Below are 19,401 nucleotides of genomic sequence, written 5' to 3' on the forward strand. Positions count from 1 at the left end.
GCCAGCAATTTTCACACCCTGTGAACAACCTTTTACAAAATAAAAAGAGCTTGAACTTCAGATCCAAATGCAATAGCTTCAGTAGTTAGATAGGTGGTGTTTTGTCATGCAAGTAGACTCTTCATGACTACAGATATTGGGAGAGAAACTAGATACCTCCTTTCAGGTTCTACAGCTTTCATATTTATTATATGCCGTTTATTTTGCAATAACCCACTTTTTTTGGTGAAATTTTTCTCTTTTTTTGTCCTGAGCCAGGATTTATTCCACATAGATTAGGATTGTGGAAATCATTGTCTTCTATTAATTCATTGCTTTTGAAGAGCACTTGCTTTCAAATGATATCATCCCATTCCCTGCCCATTGTCTCAGCCTGAACTAGACAGTTCACAATCTCAGCAATGAATTGATCCTCAGTTGGGCTTCTAAAACCCTATTCTCTACATCACTAAGCTACATCTATGTCTGGATTGTCACAAAACCTTCATTTGTAAATGCATTACCCAGTTATTCCAAAGTTTTCCTGGTTGACCTTGCATCCTCCACTCTCCCTAAGCACAAGCTGATCCAAAATTCTGTTGTCTGTATTGTACCTCTCCTCACATACTATTAAACTAACTCCATTGCCTACATTGGTTTTCAATCACGCAATTTTTAAAATTCTCGTTTAGTGTTTGTATTTGTCCATAGGCTTGTTTTTCTCTCTGTTTCTATAAGCTACAATGTTCCAAAAACTCTGCCTTACTACAATTCTAGCCTCTTGTTCATCCTCCTCTTCCTTCAGCCCAACAATGGTGACTTTGTCTTTGGTTATACAGAGTAAATTCCACAGATTTTCCCCTGAAAACTTCTCTCTCCTCATCTAACAACTTAGTAAAACCTCTCTCTTTTAGCACATTTTTGGTCCCTTTTTCTAATGATTCCTTTAACTTGTTTTTTTTTACCTAATCATGCTCCTGTGGAGGGATATGTACCTGTATTAAAGAAGCAAAGTTGTTGTATTTCCTCATATCTACTAATTTTGTAGTTGCAGACTTGTAAGTAATGTTGTTTTATCACTAATATTTTCCCTACATTATTTTTCATGAATGAAATGACGAAATAGATCTTTGTACAAAAACTGCAGAATATTAAAAACCTCATCACAAAATTTGATTAAAGTATGTTGTTGAGTTTGCACGTTTTTAATCAATTGTGTCAGACAATGAAAACAATCCAATTATCCTCTTAATGAAAAATTTTAATCTCTAATTTAATTGAGACAATTACTGCATCCATCTCATTAGTGATGCTGTAATTATTACATGGAATTACATAGGGAAAATCAAACTGAATTGTTTATTGTGAAGTGAATGTCAGGGCCTTCTGTGCTAATATATCCAAACGTGTAAATTAAAAAAGAAAATTGGTAGTTTTATATAGCTACAAGGCATAAAAAAAAGCTCTGAAGCCTAAGCATTTAAAACAGTCTTCAGTTCAATTTCATGTTGCCATTTAGCTAGCTTCTGAGAAAATGATTCTTTTTCCATGTTTTCAGAAACTAATACTGCTTTCCTATTTGCCATTTTGCCTGAAAGAGCAAAACATGATTAAAGTGGCACCCATGTCATTATTGTTAAATATTTGCAGGAAGGCTTTGCTTTGCTTTCACGGACACCAGCATGCTTTGCTCACCATTTCAGAGCACAGTCATCCATGCTGATAACTGATCTGCTTCATAATGGTTCTGAGTGGCCTTAGCTTATTCCTTATATTCTTTCTCATTATTGAATGTCAATAAGAGGAGGTTTATTTTATTTTTGATTTAACTCTTGTAGTTAATGCATTAGGCTCCTGGCTTTGTGACAGTTCTGACAAATGTAAAGTCAGAATGAGCTTCCACATGATTTGAATTGAATTGATTTGATTTATTATTGTCACGCATACCTAGATATAGTGAAAAGTTTTGTTTTACGTGCAGTATGTCCATATCGTACAATACAAAGGCCATAGGGTGATAGGACAGAGCAAGGAATACAAATTTACAGCTGCAATGAGGGTGCACGGAAAGCAAGGTCAACGTTAGATTGAATGGATCTCTCAAATTTCATAAGTCTAATAACAGCATGGAAGAAACAGTTCTTGAACCTGTTGGTCATGGAAGAGGTTGGAAGAGATTATAACCTGGATGGAAGGGTCTTTGATGATGTTGGCTGCCTTCTTGATGCAGCGAGAAGTATAGATGGAGTCATTGGATGAAAGATTGACTAGTGAGATGGACTGGACTGTGTTTAGAACTCTCTAGTTCATTATAGTCCTGGGCAGGGCAGTTGTTGTACCAATCCTTGATGCATACAAATAGATTGCTGTCTATGGGGTGCATTTATATAAGTTAGTCTGAGTCCTTAAAGACAAGCTAAATTTCCTTAGCCTCCTGGGGAAGAAAAGGCTTTGATGTGCCTTTTTGACTGTCGCATCAACGTGGTGGCCCAGGACAGATTGTTGGTGATTGTCACTCCCAGGAACTTGGCACTCTTGAACATCTCTTCCTCAGCTCTATTGATGTAGTTAGATGCGTGCTGTCCTCCTTACAATATACCTCTTCTGTTTTAGATGGCATTTCAGATTAAGAAACCCTAAATCCAGTACTGCCACTTTCTTTAATGTAGTGTATACATTTAGTTACAAGTGTAGTGAAGTAATTTTTAACGTGAGCAACTTATTTGTTGGATCATCTGAGCCAGAATATAATAAGTAGCATAATTTGGATAAAATCATGAGGCAGGAAGCATGCATCTATCTGTTCCCCTTAGAGCTTCAGCTACAAATCTACAGCTGTCATGGAGCTTCCATCTTAAAAATTTGTTAAGTTCAGTGGAAGCAAGCAATGCTTCTGCTTGGCAGTGATTAGAATTTTATTTCTAAGCTGTTAAGCCATTCTTTGTATGCTGTTCAATCCATTAAAAATCATCTTATAACAAGAGACTTTCTTTCTGTCCACTTGCAACAACCTTTTTTACTTTTATTCTACCTTATTTATTGCACCATGCTTCAAGTGATACACAATCATTCAACATCTTGATATTCAGTTTTCAAACTGACAGCATTAAGCGTTACTGTGATTGAACACAACAGACTGAATGACACAAATCATGTGTTCAAATGCCATATGTTTAGCTGCTGCTATTATATGTGCATCCTCAATGCAATTGTTACGTAGCCTTGTGTACATCATACTTAACGTTATCCAAGAAACGGGCGTCTTTTAACTTATCTTCTCTTTGACAAAAAGTTCTATCTCAGACCACCTCTCAGCCTTTCCACCGATTATGTATTATCAAGTTGCTTATTAGAATCCAGTCTAAGATGGGACAAGCTTTTTTCCAGTTCAACGTTGAAAAAAAACTATAGGCATAAACATCTTTTCAAGTGTCACCCTGTTTGAGTCAATGCCAATTTTTATTTTGTGTAAAACATCTTGGGACTCTTAACTTCATTAAAAATGCATTATTCATTAAACAATGACACTGTATATTGCCATTGTTTGAATCAAAGAATCTCTACAGTGCACATAAAGGCCAATCAACCCATTGAGTCTGCACTAACCCTCCAAAGAACATTGCCTATCCCCGTAACCCCATGTTTACCATAGTTATTAACCCACCCAGCCTGTGCATCCCCAAACACTGCAGGGCAAAATAGCATGGCCACTTCCTAACCTGCACATTTTTGGACTGTAGGAGGAAACCAGAACACCCAAAGGAACCTATGCAGTCACGGGAAGAACGTGCAAACTCTACTAAGACAGTTGTCCGAGGCTGGAATTGAGCCTAGGTCTCTGGCGCTGTGAGGCAGTAGTGCTAACCACTGAGGCACCGTGCCACTTGTAGATTGTCTATTTGTGAGAGAGCAGCTCGTTGGGAAAGGAAGATGTAAAGGCTGATGGGGAACGGAGATGGGTGAAAGTGCTATCTGAATAACATCTCTCAACCCTTTCTTCACAATGTTAGAAGGTCTACAACCAGGTAAATTTCCACTTTCTGATAACATTGGTCATATCATTCAATTCTTGTAGCGATCTTGAATTTCTTCTGGAGTGCCTATTGACAGGCTGATTTTCATTTGTGTTTTGGTAGTCTTGACTTCACATCATTTTCTAATTTTGCTTAATCCCACCACTAAATTCAATTCCTCTGTGATCTCACTTCACACACACACTATCATCACTTCAGATTCGCCTTCTCACTTGTTAAATACAACCTCTTGGTATTTGACAATGTGAACTTTTGTACTGGCATGAGTTTCCTGTCCTCAGACTTTGTCCCTTCAAAAGTCGCATTATCATGCTCTCACGAAAAATCTGATCCTTGACTCCTTTATTATTCCCAAACGTCTTTACACTGTATGACCTTGTAACATAACAATGCTGTTTCATTTTATCCTTTGCCTTTCCCACCTTTCCTGGGTTGAATCTTTTCATTCTTCTTTCTCCTGCCCACAACACTGAAACAACCCAGTGATATTCTTTGAGTTATTCTTCAGTATCTTCCACACTTCACAGTCGTACTCTGCATATCATCCATGCTGTTATCCACCTTCCATCTTGGTGCTTTCTTCATTCTGTGCCTCGTCCTAACTGTCCTCGGTAGCCAACTTTTAGATTGAATTGAAGGTTTCTCAAATGTTTTATGTCCCTTTAATGAATTATATGGAGAAAAAGGAAATGGCAGAAGCACTCAATAAATATTCTGTATCATCCTTCGTCACAGAACACACTGTAGAAGTAGTGGGAAAGCAAAAATCTGGAAAAATAAGAAATTAAACAAGTTGTATTCATAAAAAATTGCCAATTAGTACTAGAGAAAACAATTGTATTAAAATGGCTCCTTACTTGAATGTGTCTAGTTTTTGGAACAAAATAAATGAATTAAAACACAAATATATATTAATGGTTATCACCTTACAGCTGCTATAACTAAATATTCAGGGATATTTTGACTTTTTAAAAGGGCAAACAGGAAGGAAATGGTGGTGGGGTCACATTGAAGTACGGGATGGAATAAATACAATTGGAAAAACATTATCTTGGATCAGAAGACATAGAATCCCAATGGTGGTGGTAAGAAGTAACAAGGGGAAGGAGACTGGTAGTCGTAGTAGTTGATAGGCCCCTTAACAATAGCTATACAGTGGGACAGATAATAAATCAGGAGACAATGAGGACATCAACAAAGGCAGTACATTAATCATGGGTTAGTTTAATCTTCGTGGAAAATCGATTGGCAAAGGTAGTCACAAGGAAGAATTCACAGAATGTCTTCCAGACAGTTTCCTGGAATATGCTGTGGATCCAACTAGGGATCAGGGTAGTTTAGATTTGGTGAGGCATGGTTCATGAGATAGCTTTAATAAATTATGTCTGAGTAAAAGATCCCCTCAGCAAATTGATCATAACATGATTGAATTTAGAGGGAGGAACTTGGGTTGTGAGCAACTGCACTAAGCTTAAATAAAGCTTATTACAAAGGAATGAGGGCAGAACTAGCTGGAATGGACTGGGGAAAGGGTTTAGCAGCAAAGGCAGAGGAGGAACAATAGCAGACATTTAAGAAACTAGTTCAAGGCTCTGCTAAAATAACATGTTCCAGTGAGGGAAAAGGATTCTGTGAAAGGGATAAGCCAACCATGGTTAACCTGGGCAGTTAAAGACAGCATCAAATTGAAAGAAAGAAAATACAATGTGGTAAAGTTTAGTGGTAAATTGGAGGATTGGGAAAGCAGTGAGGGTGACATCCAGAATTTACCGAGGGATGTGTACAGGCGAAGCAAGTGGACAAAAACTTGGCAGATGGAATACAATGTGGATAAATATCAGGTTGTGCATTTTGGCAGGAAGAATAGAGGAGGTGGATGGTATTTTAATGGAGAAAGACAGTGGAAGGCGACAGATCAAAGGTATTTGGGAGTCTTTATGCTTGAATCACAAAATGCTAGAATCCAACATCAGCATACAGAATGTTTGCCTTTGTTTCAAAGGGGACAGAGTACATGTGACCACAATAAATCATATCAAATCAAATTAGATTTAAAAATAGGGAGGTTTTGTTCAAGCTATTCAAAGCTCTAGTCAAACCACAGCAGGATACTGTGACCTGTTTAGGGTCCCTTATCTAAGGAAAGTCCAGAGAAGGTTCACTTGGCTGATCCTGGGTATGGAGGACTGCCCTTTGAAGAGAGGTTGAGTAGATTGGGCCTGTACTCATGGGAATATATAAGAATGAAACAAAAATGATTTTTAAGGGACTTGACAGGTAGATGAGGAGAGGTATTCCCCCTTGAGTGACGGTTTAGGACCAGATGACATAAGGTCAGAAAAAGGGATTGTACATTTCGGGCCGAGATGAGGAATTTGTTCTGAAGTTTGTGAATCTGGAATTCTTTATCATAGAGGGCTTTGAGACTGGGTCATAAAGAATATTCAAAGTTAAGATAGACAGATTTATAATGACTAAGGTAATCTAGAGTTTTGAGAAATGGCAGGACAGAGGGATTAAGGGTTATCAGATCAGCCAGGCTCTAATTGAATGGTGGAGCAGGCTCAAATAGCTAAATAGCTTACTTCTGGTCCAATGTCTTACAGTCTAAACATTGACGATCCACCATATCTGGTGGGCTGCCTTTTAGGGTTTTAAAAATGGTGACAAAAGAACAGTGGATTGGTTAGAGCTTCTAAATTCCTGAATGTCGCCATCAATTCCACCATAAATTATAGTGCTGAATTAAAGCTGTAATGCATAAGGAAGGAACATCTCATTAAACACGATAAGGAAAATACAGTAAAGCATTCATACACAATTTCTGCCAGTAATGTCTTGACCGAAACAAACTACTTGTACTTATAAATCTTTAAAAAAAATGAGTCACTATGCATCATACAGAATAAGAAGGTAATACTGGGAGGATATGGCCCAGGATAGCTTGAGGAGCATTAAAGAAATGTAAGTAAGGGTGAGAGGTTCAGGAGGAATGCTCCCGTCCACGTGCCCAAGATATTTAAAGACTACAACAAAACTGCAACCCAGCAGTGGAACAAATCCAAATGAAGCAAATGCCAGAAAAGCAGATGTACTCAATGATGTGAGCTGCAGGAGAATGCAAGGTAGGGACAGAGCAGGCAGAGGAGAGGTGCTTGTAAATGAGAGCCATTTCAAATTCAATACTCGAGGGAGTGAGAGTCAAAAGATTGTCATGGTAAGTTATGATCTGGAATGTGTTACCTGAAAGTGTGATGAGATCATGTTGAAAAGTAACATTGAAATGATCAATGCATGAATGTTTGTAAAGGAAAAACATGTAGAAGTATGGGGTAGAAAGTTAGGGTTGGGACTAATTAGATGGCATTTCTAAATGATCCAAGTGGCCTCCTATGTGTATGATTTCACAGTATGTATTCAAGTCTGTGTTAAGCAGTTGAATTCATTTAGCATGTGGAGCTCCAAGGGAAAGAGAACAAAATCATAACCACCGTACTCTTTTTCTTTGCAGTGCATCGAAATTGGAGACCGAGCACAACTGGGAACAACTGTCAGAGCCTGTTTCCTCCCACCACAGCAACAGGAACAATGAGCGGCCTGGGTAAACTTATCTCACGTTTCCTGCTTTGGGTGCAAATTCCTTTAGTTTTAATTTGAATTCCAGCTCGGATCTGCACGAGGCTATAATATACACTACAGAACACACAAAAAATAATAAGCTGCAGTTAAGGAGAAAACTGCTTTCCAAGAGCTGGGTACAGGCGCAGCAGGCGAAATGGAGGCTGCCTTTTTCTAGTTGGATTGCTCACACATGTTTAATTCTGGCACTGTGAGGCAGTTGGCAGCAGCAAAGCAGAACAACACTCAGAGGAGAGGTGATGAATGTCTGCTGATCAAGGCAGGAGATTCCAAATGATGTACAATTCTGGGATGAGCTAACTGATGCAAGATATGCAGATGACAAGCAAGTTGGTGAATCACCGAAGTAGAAGAATTAGAGCCCTTAATCTTTCTTTTACATTAGCACTATAATTTAACTAGTAATTTACGACTTAGCTACCAGGTCATTTGGAAAAAAGTTTGTTTTATTTTGTTTGTATACTGTTAAGAGCAAGTCAGAGCAAACATTTTCTAGTTCAGTTCATTTATTCTCCATAATACTCAAAGCATTTCTAATACAGGGTTGTGAACAGAAAACCTGCAGGTTATTACTGAATCTGTAAAGTGGGATCTTTTAGCTTAATTGAGAAATCGTCATGGATTCCATCGTGACTTTCTGTGACCCAGACCTTTACTCATTACTCAGTTAGCTGGTTTATTGAGTTCGCTGCAGTGTAAATTTTTCCAGTTGTTATAAAGGTTCTTTGATGAAACAGAGCTTAAGCTCTAACTGTGCTCAGTCATTTGCTAAACCTTCAACAATGGTTCAGTTCTCGTTGTAATGATCTGAATGTCAGCCCTGGCTCAGTCGATGGCAGTCGTTTTTTCAGAAGATTGTGGGTTCAAATCTAATTTCAGAAATTTGAACGCACAAATCTAGGCTGACCATCCAACCTAGGGATGCTGCATTGTTGAAGATACTTTTTTTGGATGAGACATTAAACCAAGGCCCTATCAGGTCAGCGTCGAAGATCATATTACATAATTTGAAAGAAGATCAAGAGGGTTTTCCCTAGTGTCCTGGCTAATGTCTATCTTCCCGCCTCAGGCGACTGACTGTGTGGAGTTTGCACATTCTCCCCGTGTCTGCGTGGGTTTCCTCCAGGTGCTCCAGTTTCCTCCCACAGTCCAAAGATGTGCAGGTCAGATGAATTGGCCATGCTAAATTGTCCGTAGTGTTAGCTAAGGGGTAAATGTAGGGGTATGGGTGGTATGCGCTTCGGCGGGTCGGTGTGGACTTGTTGGGCCGAAGGGCCTGTTTCCACACTGTAAAGTAATCTAATCTAAATTCAGTCAGTATAACTACATGTGACTTAAGAACAGCACTTTGGGGCAGCATGATGACTCAGTGGTTAGCACTACTACCCCACAGCACTAGAGACTTGGGTTCAATTCTAGCCTCGGGTACTGTCTGTGTGGAGTTTGCATGTTCTTCCCATGTTTGTGTGGGTTTCCTCTGGGTGCTTTGATTTCCCCCACAGTGCAAAAATGTACAGGTTAGGTGGATTGGCCATGCTAAACTGCCCATAGTGTCCAGGGATGTAAAAGTTAGGTGGATTAGCCATTGGAAATGCAGGGTAACAGGGATAGGGTAGAGGGTGAGTCAGGGTGGGATGCTCTTCAGAGAATTAGTGTGGTTTCGTTGGGCCAAATGGTCTATTTCCACTCGAGGGATTCTAAGAAAACAGGAGTAGGTAATTCAGTAAGATCATGGCTGATCTAATTGTAGCCTCAGCTTCACATTCCCATCTACACCACAGATAACCTTGTAACCTTTGGTCATGAATCTCTCTATCTGAAAAGTATTCATTCCCCACCTCCACACACTCCACGGAAGCGAATTCCAAAGACAACCTCTTCATCTCCATGTTATATAAACGACTCTTCATTTTTAAGCTGTGTTCTCTAGGTCTAGTTTCTCAGAAAATGAAACACCCTGTCAAGTCCCCTCAAGTTATGATACCTTTCAGTAAGATCAATTCTTATTGTTTGAAACTCCAGTGAATTTAAGCCCATTCTGTCCAAGCTTTCCTCATAGAGTGCCCTCCTCATCCCAGGAATCATTTGAGTGAACATTGTCTAAACTGCTTCTAATGCAATTGTGATTCTTTTTTTAAATAGAGAAAAGAAATGTAAACAGAACTCTAGGTGTAGCTTCACCATCGTCCCATTCCCCTTGCAATAAGCAACAGCATTCCATTTGCCTTCCTAGTCAAACGGCTATACCTGCATACTACCTTTTTTAAGTTTCACATTCCTGGGTACTCAGATCCCTGTGTACATCTTCTGCAGTCTCTTTTCATTTAACGAATGTGTTGCTTTTTTTGATGTCCCTGCCAAAGTGGGCAAGTTCACATTTTTTTTTTCCATAATGTACACTGTCTGTCAACTTTTTTGCCACTCACTTAACCTATCTATAACCCTTTGTAAACTTTCTGCATCCTCTTCACAACCTACTTACCGATTTGTATTATCAGCAAATTTAGAAACTATGCAGTTGGTTGCTTCTTCCAAGCCTTTGATAAGTGTGACCTTGTGGCACAACACTTGTCATATGCTGCCAAACCAAAAATGACCTATTTATGCCTGCAGTCTGCTTCCCATTAGCTAACAAATCCTCTATGTATGCTTGTATATTTCCATCTACAATGAGCTCTTATTTAGATTTCCAACAGGTGTTTGACAAGGTGCATATCTGGGTACAGTGCATCCACTCGTTCCCCTTTATCAACTTCCTCAAAGACCTCTAATGAATTAGTCAAAAATAATTTCCCTTTCACAAAATAAGTTCATTGGCTGCAAAGTTCTTTAGGCCATCCTAAGATTGTGAAATGCACTATATAAATATAATTCATTTCTTTATTCAGTCATATTTTTGGTTTAAGCAAATTGCTAAGGAAAATATATATAGAATACTTAGGACATCTTATTAATTGTGTTAGCTGTGTTGGAGCTGTAGTTTGCAAGCCCAACTCCTACTGTACATGTTTAAACAAACTTAGTGCTCTTGAAGGAATTCTGGAAAGGCAATAGATACAGAATTGTCATTGTCGTCCTCAGTGCAAAACATTTACAAAACAAAGTGTAGCCATTTTGACAGTGAAGCACATTGTGTGTTAAGACTTAATGAGGCAGCGTATCCTCTTCATATACACTGTTTAGGAAATAAGACCTGAAAATTATACTGATTTAGAACTAGGCTTGAGTCAAATGAATTCCACATATGTTGAGCATCACATGAACTTTGAAAGTGATATCCATTAATTCATCCTATTGATCAGATATTGAAACTCAATTCCATTAAATATAAGGAAGTCGATTAACACTCATTTGGAATGCTGTGTGGCCAAATCAGCCTCCAGAGCCAACCTGTATTTAAATGGTGTGATCTGCATAGGTAGACTTAAGCATGTCTAGATTTTTTACACATTTTGCACATTATATTTGACAATTAAGAGATTGCTGGAAGTTTAAAAACCAATCTTTACACTTTACTGGCCAGAAAAATAGTCTTCATACTTGCTTTGACTCAGGTTCTTAATGCTGAGCACAAAACACAAATATATACTGCCAAGTGAGTTTTTAAGTGAGTAGTATATGATTAGGTTAGATTCCCTACAGTGTGGAAACAGGCCCTTCGGCCCAACAAGTCCACACCAACCCTCCAAAGAGCAACCCACCCAGACTCATCTCCCTCTGACTAATGCACCTAACACTATGGGCAATTTAGCATGGCCAATCCACCAGACCTACACATCTTTGGATTGTGGGAGGAAACCAGAGCACCCAGAGGAAACCCATGCAGACACGGGAAAAATGTGCAAACTCCACACACACACACAGTTGCCCAAGGCTGGAATCGAACCCAGGTCCTTGGCACTGTGAGGATGCATTGCTAACCACTGAGCCGCCGTGCCGCACATGATGTAATGATCTTTAATTTTGAAGAGAAATTTAAATACCCAGTGATTAACCGGAAGAACTTTTCATTAAATTTTCACATTTTTAAATAAAAAAAAATTACCTGGAGTAACTTAGCAAAATTGTAAATCTAGTTTTCTTTACTTCCCTGCAAAAGTTATATGCTGGGAATTTTTTTTCTGCAATTTTCTTTAAAAAGGAAATGTTTTTACACTTTAGTTTCGTTTTGCAGATCTGTAAAGTCTGTAAACTTAAATCAACCTGTAAACTTGATCAACTGTCTCAGAATGTAATTTAGTTTTGGTGGCGTAAGTTTAGTTATTAGCTATTTTCAAGCTCAAATGCAATGAGGTGGCAAGACCTGATTTAGGCCAGAATTCTTGTCTTAATGTTATGTCTCTCTTTTGACTGGGTGTTTCCCAATAAAGAAATGCAAATAGTTTAGTTACTCTCTCAGTACACCTTACAGAAATGAGTTATTGAATAGTATTGCAAATGACTTTGAAAGAGTTCTCCCATCCATCCAGAATTATGCATTGTGTGAGAACATAATGGGAGGCAAAATAGGAAAGGAAAAATACAAATGAGAAAGCTGCTGTTTATTGGTAAGCATGACACCTGTTTGCTTAGAGAAAAATCTTTTGGAATACTAATCTGAGTAATAATTTTGCTATTACTTCAGGCCAAACCGGACATCTTGGAGGACAGACCGTGATATGGGACTCATGAATGCTATTGGTCTGCAACCTCGCAATCCTGCCCCTTCTGTGACCTCACAAGGAACCCAAACGCCATCTCCACAACTGCAGAATGCAGAGACCCAAACTGACAGGGATTTGCAGGAAGCTACCACTTCAGGGACCAGCCAGGGTAAGAAACCCAGAATTATGGGAACAACTTATATAAGCTGTAAAAGTATCAAATGAGAAAACTGGCCATCCTGTCAACTTTGTGATATCTGAGTGTCTGCACTTTCCTTGAATTATGGGCAACCAGTTCTATCTCTTTCAACCCATAGCCCATTTAAGAAAAGGTTGTGCAAAATTTCATTTATGTTTATCTTTTTGGTGCAACTTAACAATAAAGCTTTATTTTTAAAACCGTAAAATGATAGAAATATAAAAATATATGAACCAATCAATGTAACAAAATTGCTGCCATGCTTCTATGTGAATCTCAGCTGTTTTTGTGGCATCAGTAGATACAGAATTGTGTGGGCCTGGTGGATGAGCTGTGTGTGGCAAACCGATCATTTTAAACCAGAATTGGGAATTGCAAGCTAAGCTAGTTAACTCTGAACAGCAATATTTCTGTTTCACATTTGATGTGAAAGCAGCCACCTTTAAGAGCACCCTTTGTCGAATCATTTCAATGCAATTCCATATCAAAAGTTAGTTGCAATTATAAGTAAATTAATTGCAACCTAATTTATTTTTCTATTTTTTTGGCCACAAATAGATGCTTCCAAGATTTGTGATATCTCCTTTCTTAAATTCTTTCTTGAATATTTTATTTTTTGATCCATTAAGTGGCTAACACGTTGGTTGGAAAATCCCAGGTTAAAAAATGGAATTTATTTGTAAAACATCAGAAGACTTTGTCCCCCTGAAATGCATACATATGTAGCTGTTATTATGTTTGTATGTGTCAACATAATCCAGGCACTTTTGCTTCACAGCGACAGGGTTCCAGATTCTCGGGTAACTGTCTGTGTGAAATTTGCACATTCTGCCCGTTTCTGCATAGGATTCCTTCAGGTGCTCCAGTTTCCTCCCACAGTCTGAAGTTGTGCAAATTAGTTGGACCGGCCATGCTGAATTGCCCATAGTGTCCAGGGATGTGTTGGCTAGATGGATTAGCCTTTGGAAATGCAGGGTAATAGGGATAGGGTAGGGGAGTAGGTCTGAGTTAGTGTGAACTTGATTCTATGAGAGCAATTATTAATGTTAGGTGTGTTATCTGTTTAAACCATTTCACTGAGAAAAGGCTGCTTTTACCTTGCCTCTCAGTCTAAATTGTCCTGATATTAGTGATATATGAACAAAGTGCATGATTATTCTAACTCTCCCAACTATAAAACTACATGATCTACAAAGTTGGCGCCTTCCCTGGCAGGATATTCCATACATTTATTTCCCTGTGGTATCGTTCCAAATTTATTGTTCATGAATTTATATTTTTAACTCTGGCCTCATTTTAAAATAATATTCATGATTTATCTTATCTAGGTCGTTGGTATTCTTTGATTACTTTTCCATAAGTTGTTTTTTTGTCCCTCCCTCTGGACTGCAGACATTGAGATTTTAATTTTAACCTTTCCTCTTGAGTCATCTTACTTGCTCTTCTTATCATACTTTTTTTCCCTGCATACTGCTGTATGTTTGCAAATGTTGACTTTACTGTAACTGCAAGTGTGGTCTGAGTAATACATTGTACATCCTCAGCCTAATTCAGATGGCATGTACTCCATTTTTCTGGCTGTTTAATCTAGCACTTTGGTGTTTCGTAACAACCTCATGAACTTCCCTCTCTCTTGTCAGAGAAAGTTCGATTATTGCTCCGAAACACCTTAAATTAATTTTCCTCCATTTATTTTTTCACACTTAAGTTGCAAATGTGTTTATTCATTATAAAACATAGCCTAAAGGTGTAGTAGCCCAGAGGTACTGGTCTGCACTTTCCAAAAGTTGTATCTATGGCACTTTGTTGGACTAAAATCAATAAATTATAGGCTTAGGTGAGAAAGAAAATGACCAGATTGAACAAATGGCAAAAACCGCCAGATTGTTAGTTTGCTGAAGGCCTTCAGGAAAGAGAACTCGCCAGCCATCCACTCTGACCTACATGTAACATAATCCCACGCAATGTGGTTAACATGTCCTCAGGGCAAAGAATGATGGCAATAATTATCTGCCTGCCCTTTCCAACCAGCACCCTGAGAACAAATCATAATTAAATCCATCCAATATTGACATTGAAGAACAGCTGAATTCAAACTCAAAGCAAAAAAAAAATTGGTGACTTGATAAAAGACTAATGTGTTGAGTCTTTCAGTTTGGATAACTGAAGAATTCAGTTCCAATCTAAATTTATGTAGAGAATGCTATGAAGAAAAACATTCAGACAATTGGATTGTTCAATATGAGAACTCAGGCAGTGAGCTTTGTAACTGTTGGCATATTGATTATATTCATTGTGCACCCTCTTCACAAAACTTTTTTTAAATGAAGCTTTATTTCATTAATCCACCCAAAACAAAGCTTCACATGGCTTACAGCACAGCAGCTAGCTATTGGCATGATTTATTTTTAATTCCAATGTCATAAACAATATTCAATTAAAATATAGGCTGCACTGTCCATCGTCAATTCATAACAACAGAATGACTCCATTTTTTATTTTTAGAAGAAACTTCCAGTCGCTAAGAAGCCTAATATGTATTATTAGATCTAAAACTTCACCGTTTACTTTCATAAGAAAGTAAAGACCTACATTCATAGAGTGCCTCTAACAATCTTAGGACATTCAAAGCACTTTACAGCCTATAAAGTACTTTTTAAATATAGTCACTGTTGCAGCGTAGACACATGACAACCATAAGACCATAAGATATAGGAGCAGAACTAGGCCATTCAGCTCATCAAATCTGCTCCATCACTCGATCATGGCTGATAGGTTTCTCAACCCCAGTCTCTTGCCTGTAACCTTTGATCTCCCTACTTATCAAGAACCTATCTATCTCTGTCTTCAAGACACTTAATCTCTTGGTATCCACAACCTTGTGTGGCAGTGCGTTTCACAGATTCACCACCCTCTGGTTGAAGAAATTCTACCTCATCTCTGTTCTAAAGGGTTGTCCCTTCACTGTGAGGTTGTGCCTTGGGTTTACTAGTCTCTCCTACTGGTAGAATCACCTTCTCTGCATCCACTCTCAATATTCTGTCAGTTTCAATGAGAATCTTTTCAACCCTCCCCCCTTCCTTCTAAACTCCATTGAGTTTAGCCAGTTTAACAAACTCTAGCCAGTTTGAAATAGCAGGACCTTGCAAACAGCAGGGTGATAAATGACTGAATAATCTGTTTAATTAGGTTGAAGATTAAATATTGACCAGGACACTGTGGGGGAACTCCCATGTTCTTCTTTAAAATAGTGCCTTGGAATCTTTTGCATCCATGTGAGAGTTTAGACAGGATCTCAGTTTAATGTCCCATCCGAAGGCCAGGGGCATCTATGGTGCAAAGTACCTGGAATGTCCATGTGGATTATGTGCTCCAGTCTCTCTAACTCAAATGCGAGTGTTACAAACAACTGTGGCTGACATTTGTGTCAATATTGTTTCAGAAAAAGCAGTGTTTCTCTAGAACTGTGCGCTATTCCGTACTTGAAATTGTTGCAATTGAAGAATCATTATTTTGGCACTAACAACAAGGTATATAGGGTATAGCATCAATCGGGTTGGTTTGATGGATGGGTGAATTGTTGATACTACTAGTTTAATCTTTACACTAAGTTCAAAAGCTTTGTTAATTGTTTGCATTCTTCACAGATGTATTTTGCGTAGTCATATGATTTCTAAGGCTTTATATTATCAGCCACCTATAGCGCACTTTTCCACTGCTGCACCATTGCTTCATATTCCCATCACTCTATTAGAGTGGAAGGAAGTTCAAACGCTGTGGATATCAAGAAATAATGAACTTCATTATAATACTTGGTCATGTCATAGTCGTGTATAATCAGACTGCTTAAATGGCCCATCCTAGCACAGGAAAACATTACTAAAGTGAAATACTAAAGATCACGGAGATTATGAAAATCAATTAGTATATCCAGTAATATCATAATACCCTGATTTGTTCATATCTGACAGGTATGGTTTATTCATTACTGATCACAATGCAAATGAAGTTATGTCAACTCAAAAGAGTTCATCACCTCCTGAGACTGGTATTGTTCATGCCTAGGTATATAGACCTAAAACTGAACACAACATTTGGCCCCTTGAGCCTGCCCTACCATTCAGTAAGATCATGGCTGATCTTTTCGTAGACTCACTTAAGCTCCACTTAGCCGCCCGCTCATCATAGCCCTTAATTCCTTAACTGATCAAAAAACAATCTATCTTGGCCTTAAAAACATTCAATTGAAAGCTGTAAAGCTAAAAAAAAATCATTTATCCATTCAAAGGGTCTTGAGATTAAACTCTTAAGGTTTGTATTTGTTGCAGATATTCTGTCACTTTCTTAAATAATAAAAATGTGACATTAGGGTATGCTTATCAAAATACCGTGGTCTGCATTTTGCTCTCAGTGGTGATCATTCTCCATTACACTTAGATATGCCCACAGATCTCCTCTGGAATTTTGCACTTGAGCTATCTAAATTAGAATATAAAAATGGCACAGTGATCTTTTACTGAGCACGTGTAAACCAGAAATGTAACTATGTATTACCTTAACCAGTCAGATTGAAGTGTTGTTAATAAACAACTCCATGTTAATCTGAAAGTGTCACTTAAGGATATCTAATCAATTGCAAATCTGGGACAGAAAATAAGAAAGGGGAAGCAAGATGGGATCAAGTGATACCAAATGTAACTGAAGAATGGAGACAGAAAGTAAGAATCTACAGACAAGTTAGTTTAAGTTCTGTCATGGGAAAATGTTAGAATTTACCATTTCATCAGGGAACTTGGAAAGGTTCAGGGTGATCAGGCAGAGTCAGTATGGTTTTGTGAAGGACAAATCATGTTTAACTAATTTATTGGCCTTCTTTGAGGAAGTGATCTGTACTGTGGGTAAAGGGGAAGCAATGGTTTACGGTACTTGGAATTCTAGAAGACCCTTGATAAGATGCCAAGTTCAAGTTCTTTGCAGAAAGTAAAAGCTCATGGTGCAAAGATTGACAAGCTGGCAGGAAACAAAGTGGGCATAAATTTTCTGGTTGGTAAGATGCAACAGGATATGCCAGTGGGATGAGTTTTGAGGCTTCCACTTTTTAAAATCTGTACAAATTACTTGGATGAAGATACCAAAGGTTTGTTAAATTTTCTGATGACGTCAAAATGGGGAAAGTAATTTGTGAACAGAATATGAGGCTACAGAGGAATATAGATAAGTCAGTTGAGAGGGCAAAGATCTAGCAAATGGAGTGTAATGTGGGAAAATGTGAAACTGTGTATTTGGGGAAGAGTTACTATCTAATTGGTCTATGAGACGCAGAGGATTCTGGGTGTCCTAGTATAAGAATCGCAAAGGTTCGTTTGCAGGTGCAGCAAGTAATCAGAAAAGCTAATAGAATGTTATTGTTTATTGCTAAGTGACTTAATTATAAAAGTAATGACTTAATGCTTCAGTTATACAAGTCATTGGTGAGATCACATCCAGAGTATTGTGCACATATTGATCTCCTAAATTATTTACGTTCTTTCTTAAATTAAAAGATGTTCAAAGAAAGTTTAGCAAACTTGTCTTTTGAGGAAACATTGGCTTGGTTTGTATTTTAGTAAAGAGGTAACTTGATTGAAACATGTGGGAAGGAATTGTCCTCTTGTGGGACAATCTCGAACTAGGCGTCACTGTTTGAAAATGAGAGTTGGCTATTTTGAACAGAAATTAGAATTTCTTTTCTCATAGAGGATCCTGAGTCTTCAGAACTCTTTCTCACAAGCTGGTGGAAGTCAATATCTTTGACTGTTTTTAAGGCAGAGGTAGATAAATTCATCATAATCGAGCGTATGGAAGGTTATTGGGTCAGCAGAAATCTGATTTAATCAGATAAATAATGATTATATTGAATGATGGAGCAGGCTCAAAGGGTCAAGTGGCCTGTTCCTGTTACTAATATGTATGTTTGAGAAATAAAATGGACAACAAAAAAGGACTTTTTAAAAATATCCAACAAGCAGTAATTGCTAACTTAGATGCCACATTGGTCAGAGTTCATTTTTCGTCTTAGGTCCTTGCACTGCAGTTCACAAGCTGTAACAGTTGCTGGTGAATGAAGTGTGAATGATATAAATTTAAGATTTCTCTCCATTCTGTGTATGTAGGAGTTGAGGCTCTGAACAAGATGACGGTGTAACAGCACCTTAAGAAGCTACACAATTTAGATGGTAATTTTCTGATCTCCTGTTTAACTGTGAATGTACAGGTGCTAGACATTGCAGTCTGCTATTAGTCTCATCAAAATTTGGACTAGTTCAAATTAAGGTGGAGAAAGTGATGACCGCAGATGCTGGAGATCAGAGTTGAAAAGTGTGGCACTGGAAAAGCACAACAGGTCAGGCAGCATCCGAGTAGCAGGAGAATCGACGTTTTGGACATAAGCCCTTTATCAGGAATGTGGGGGAGGTGAGAAAGGGGCTAAGAGATAAATAGGGTGGGGGTGGGGCTGGGGGAAGGTAGCTGGGAAGGCGATAGGTAGATGTTGCTGGGGGGGGTGACGGTGATAGATTGGAGAGGAGGGTGGAGTGGATAGGAAGATAGACAGGTTAGAGCTGCTTAAGAGGGCGGTGCTGAGTTGGATCTGGGATGGGTTGGGAGGAGGGGAGATGAGGAAACTGGTGCAATCGACCTTAGTGCCATGTGGTTAGAGGGTCCTTAGCCAGAAGATGAGGCATTCTTCCTCCAGTCGTCAGGTGGCTTGAATTTGACATTGGAGGAGGCTCAGGACTTGCATGTATTTGCGGAAGGGGAGTTGGAATGGTCGGCAACAGGGAGGTGGAGTTGATTGGTGCATGTGTCCCGGTGATGTTCCTTGAAATGTCCTGTGAGTTGGTGTCCTATCTCCCTGATGTAGAGGAGA

The 19,401-nt window shown here is 38.6% G+C and overlaps 1 protein-coding gene across 5 annotated transcripts in view; it reads left to right on the forward strand.

The window, feature by feature from the left end:
* Nucleotides 1-19,401, forward strand: part of ambra1a (autophagy and beclin 1 regulator 1a) — a 390,498-nt gene that overhangs the window by 331,045 nt on the left and 40,052 nt on the right. For all 5 annotated transcript variants that reach the window (XM_043706209.2, XM_087996752.1, XM_043706210.2 and 2 more), the window contains exons 16-17: nucleotides 7,525-7,614; nucleotides 12,277-12,464. In XM_043706209.2, coding sequence (XP_043562144.1) covers nucleotides 7,525-7,614; nucleotides 12,277-12,464 — 278 coding nt within the window. The remainder of the gene's footprint in view (nucleotides 1-7,524; nucleotides 7,615-12,276; nucleotides 12,465-19,401) is intronic.

Source organism: Chiloscyllium plagiosum, unplaced genomic scaffold (assembly GCF_037043375.1).
Source record: "Chiloscyllium plagiosum isolate Xiang-an unplaced genomic scaffold, Cpla_swu_hap1 HiC_scaffold_18, whole genome shotgun sequence".
Lineage (NCBI taxonomy): Eukaryota > Metazoa > Chordata > Chondrichthyes > Orectolobiformes > Hemiscylliidae > Chiloscyllium > Chiloscyllium plagiosum.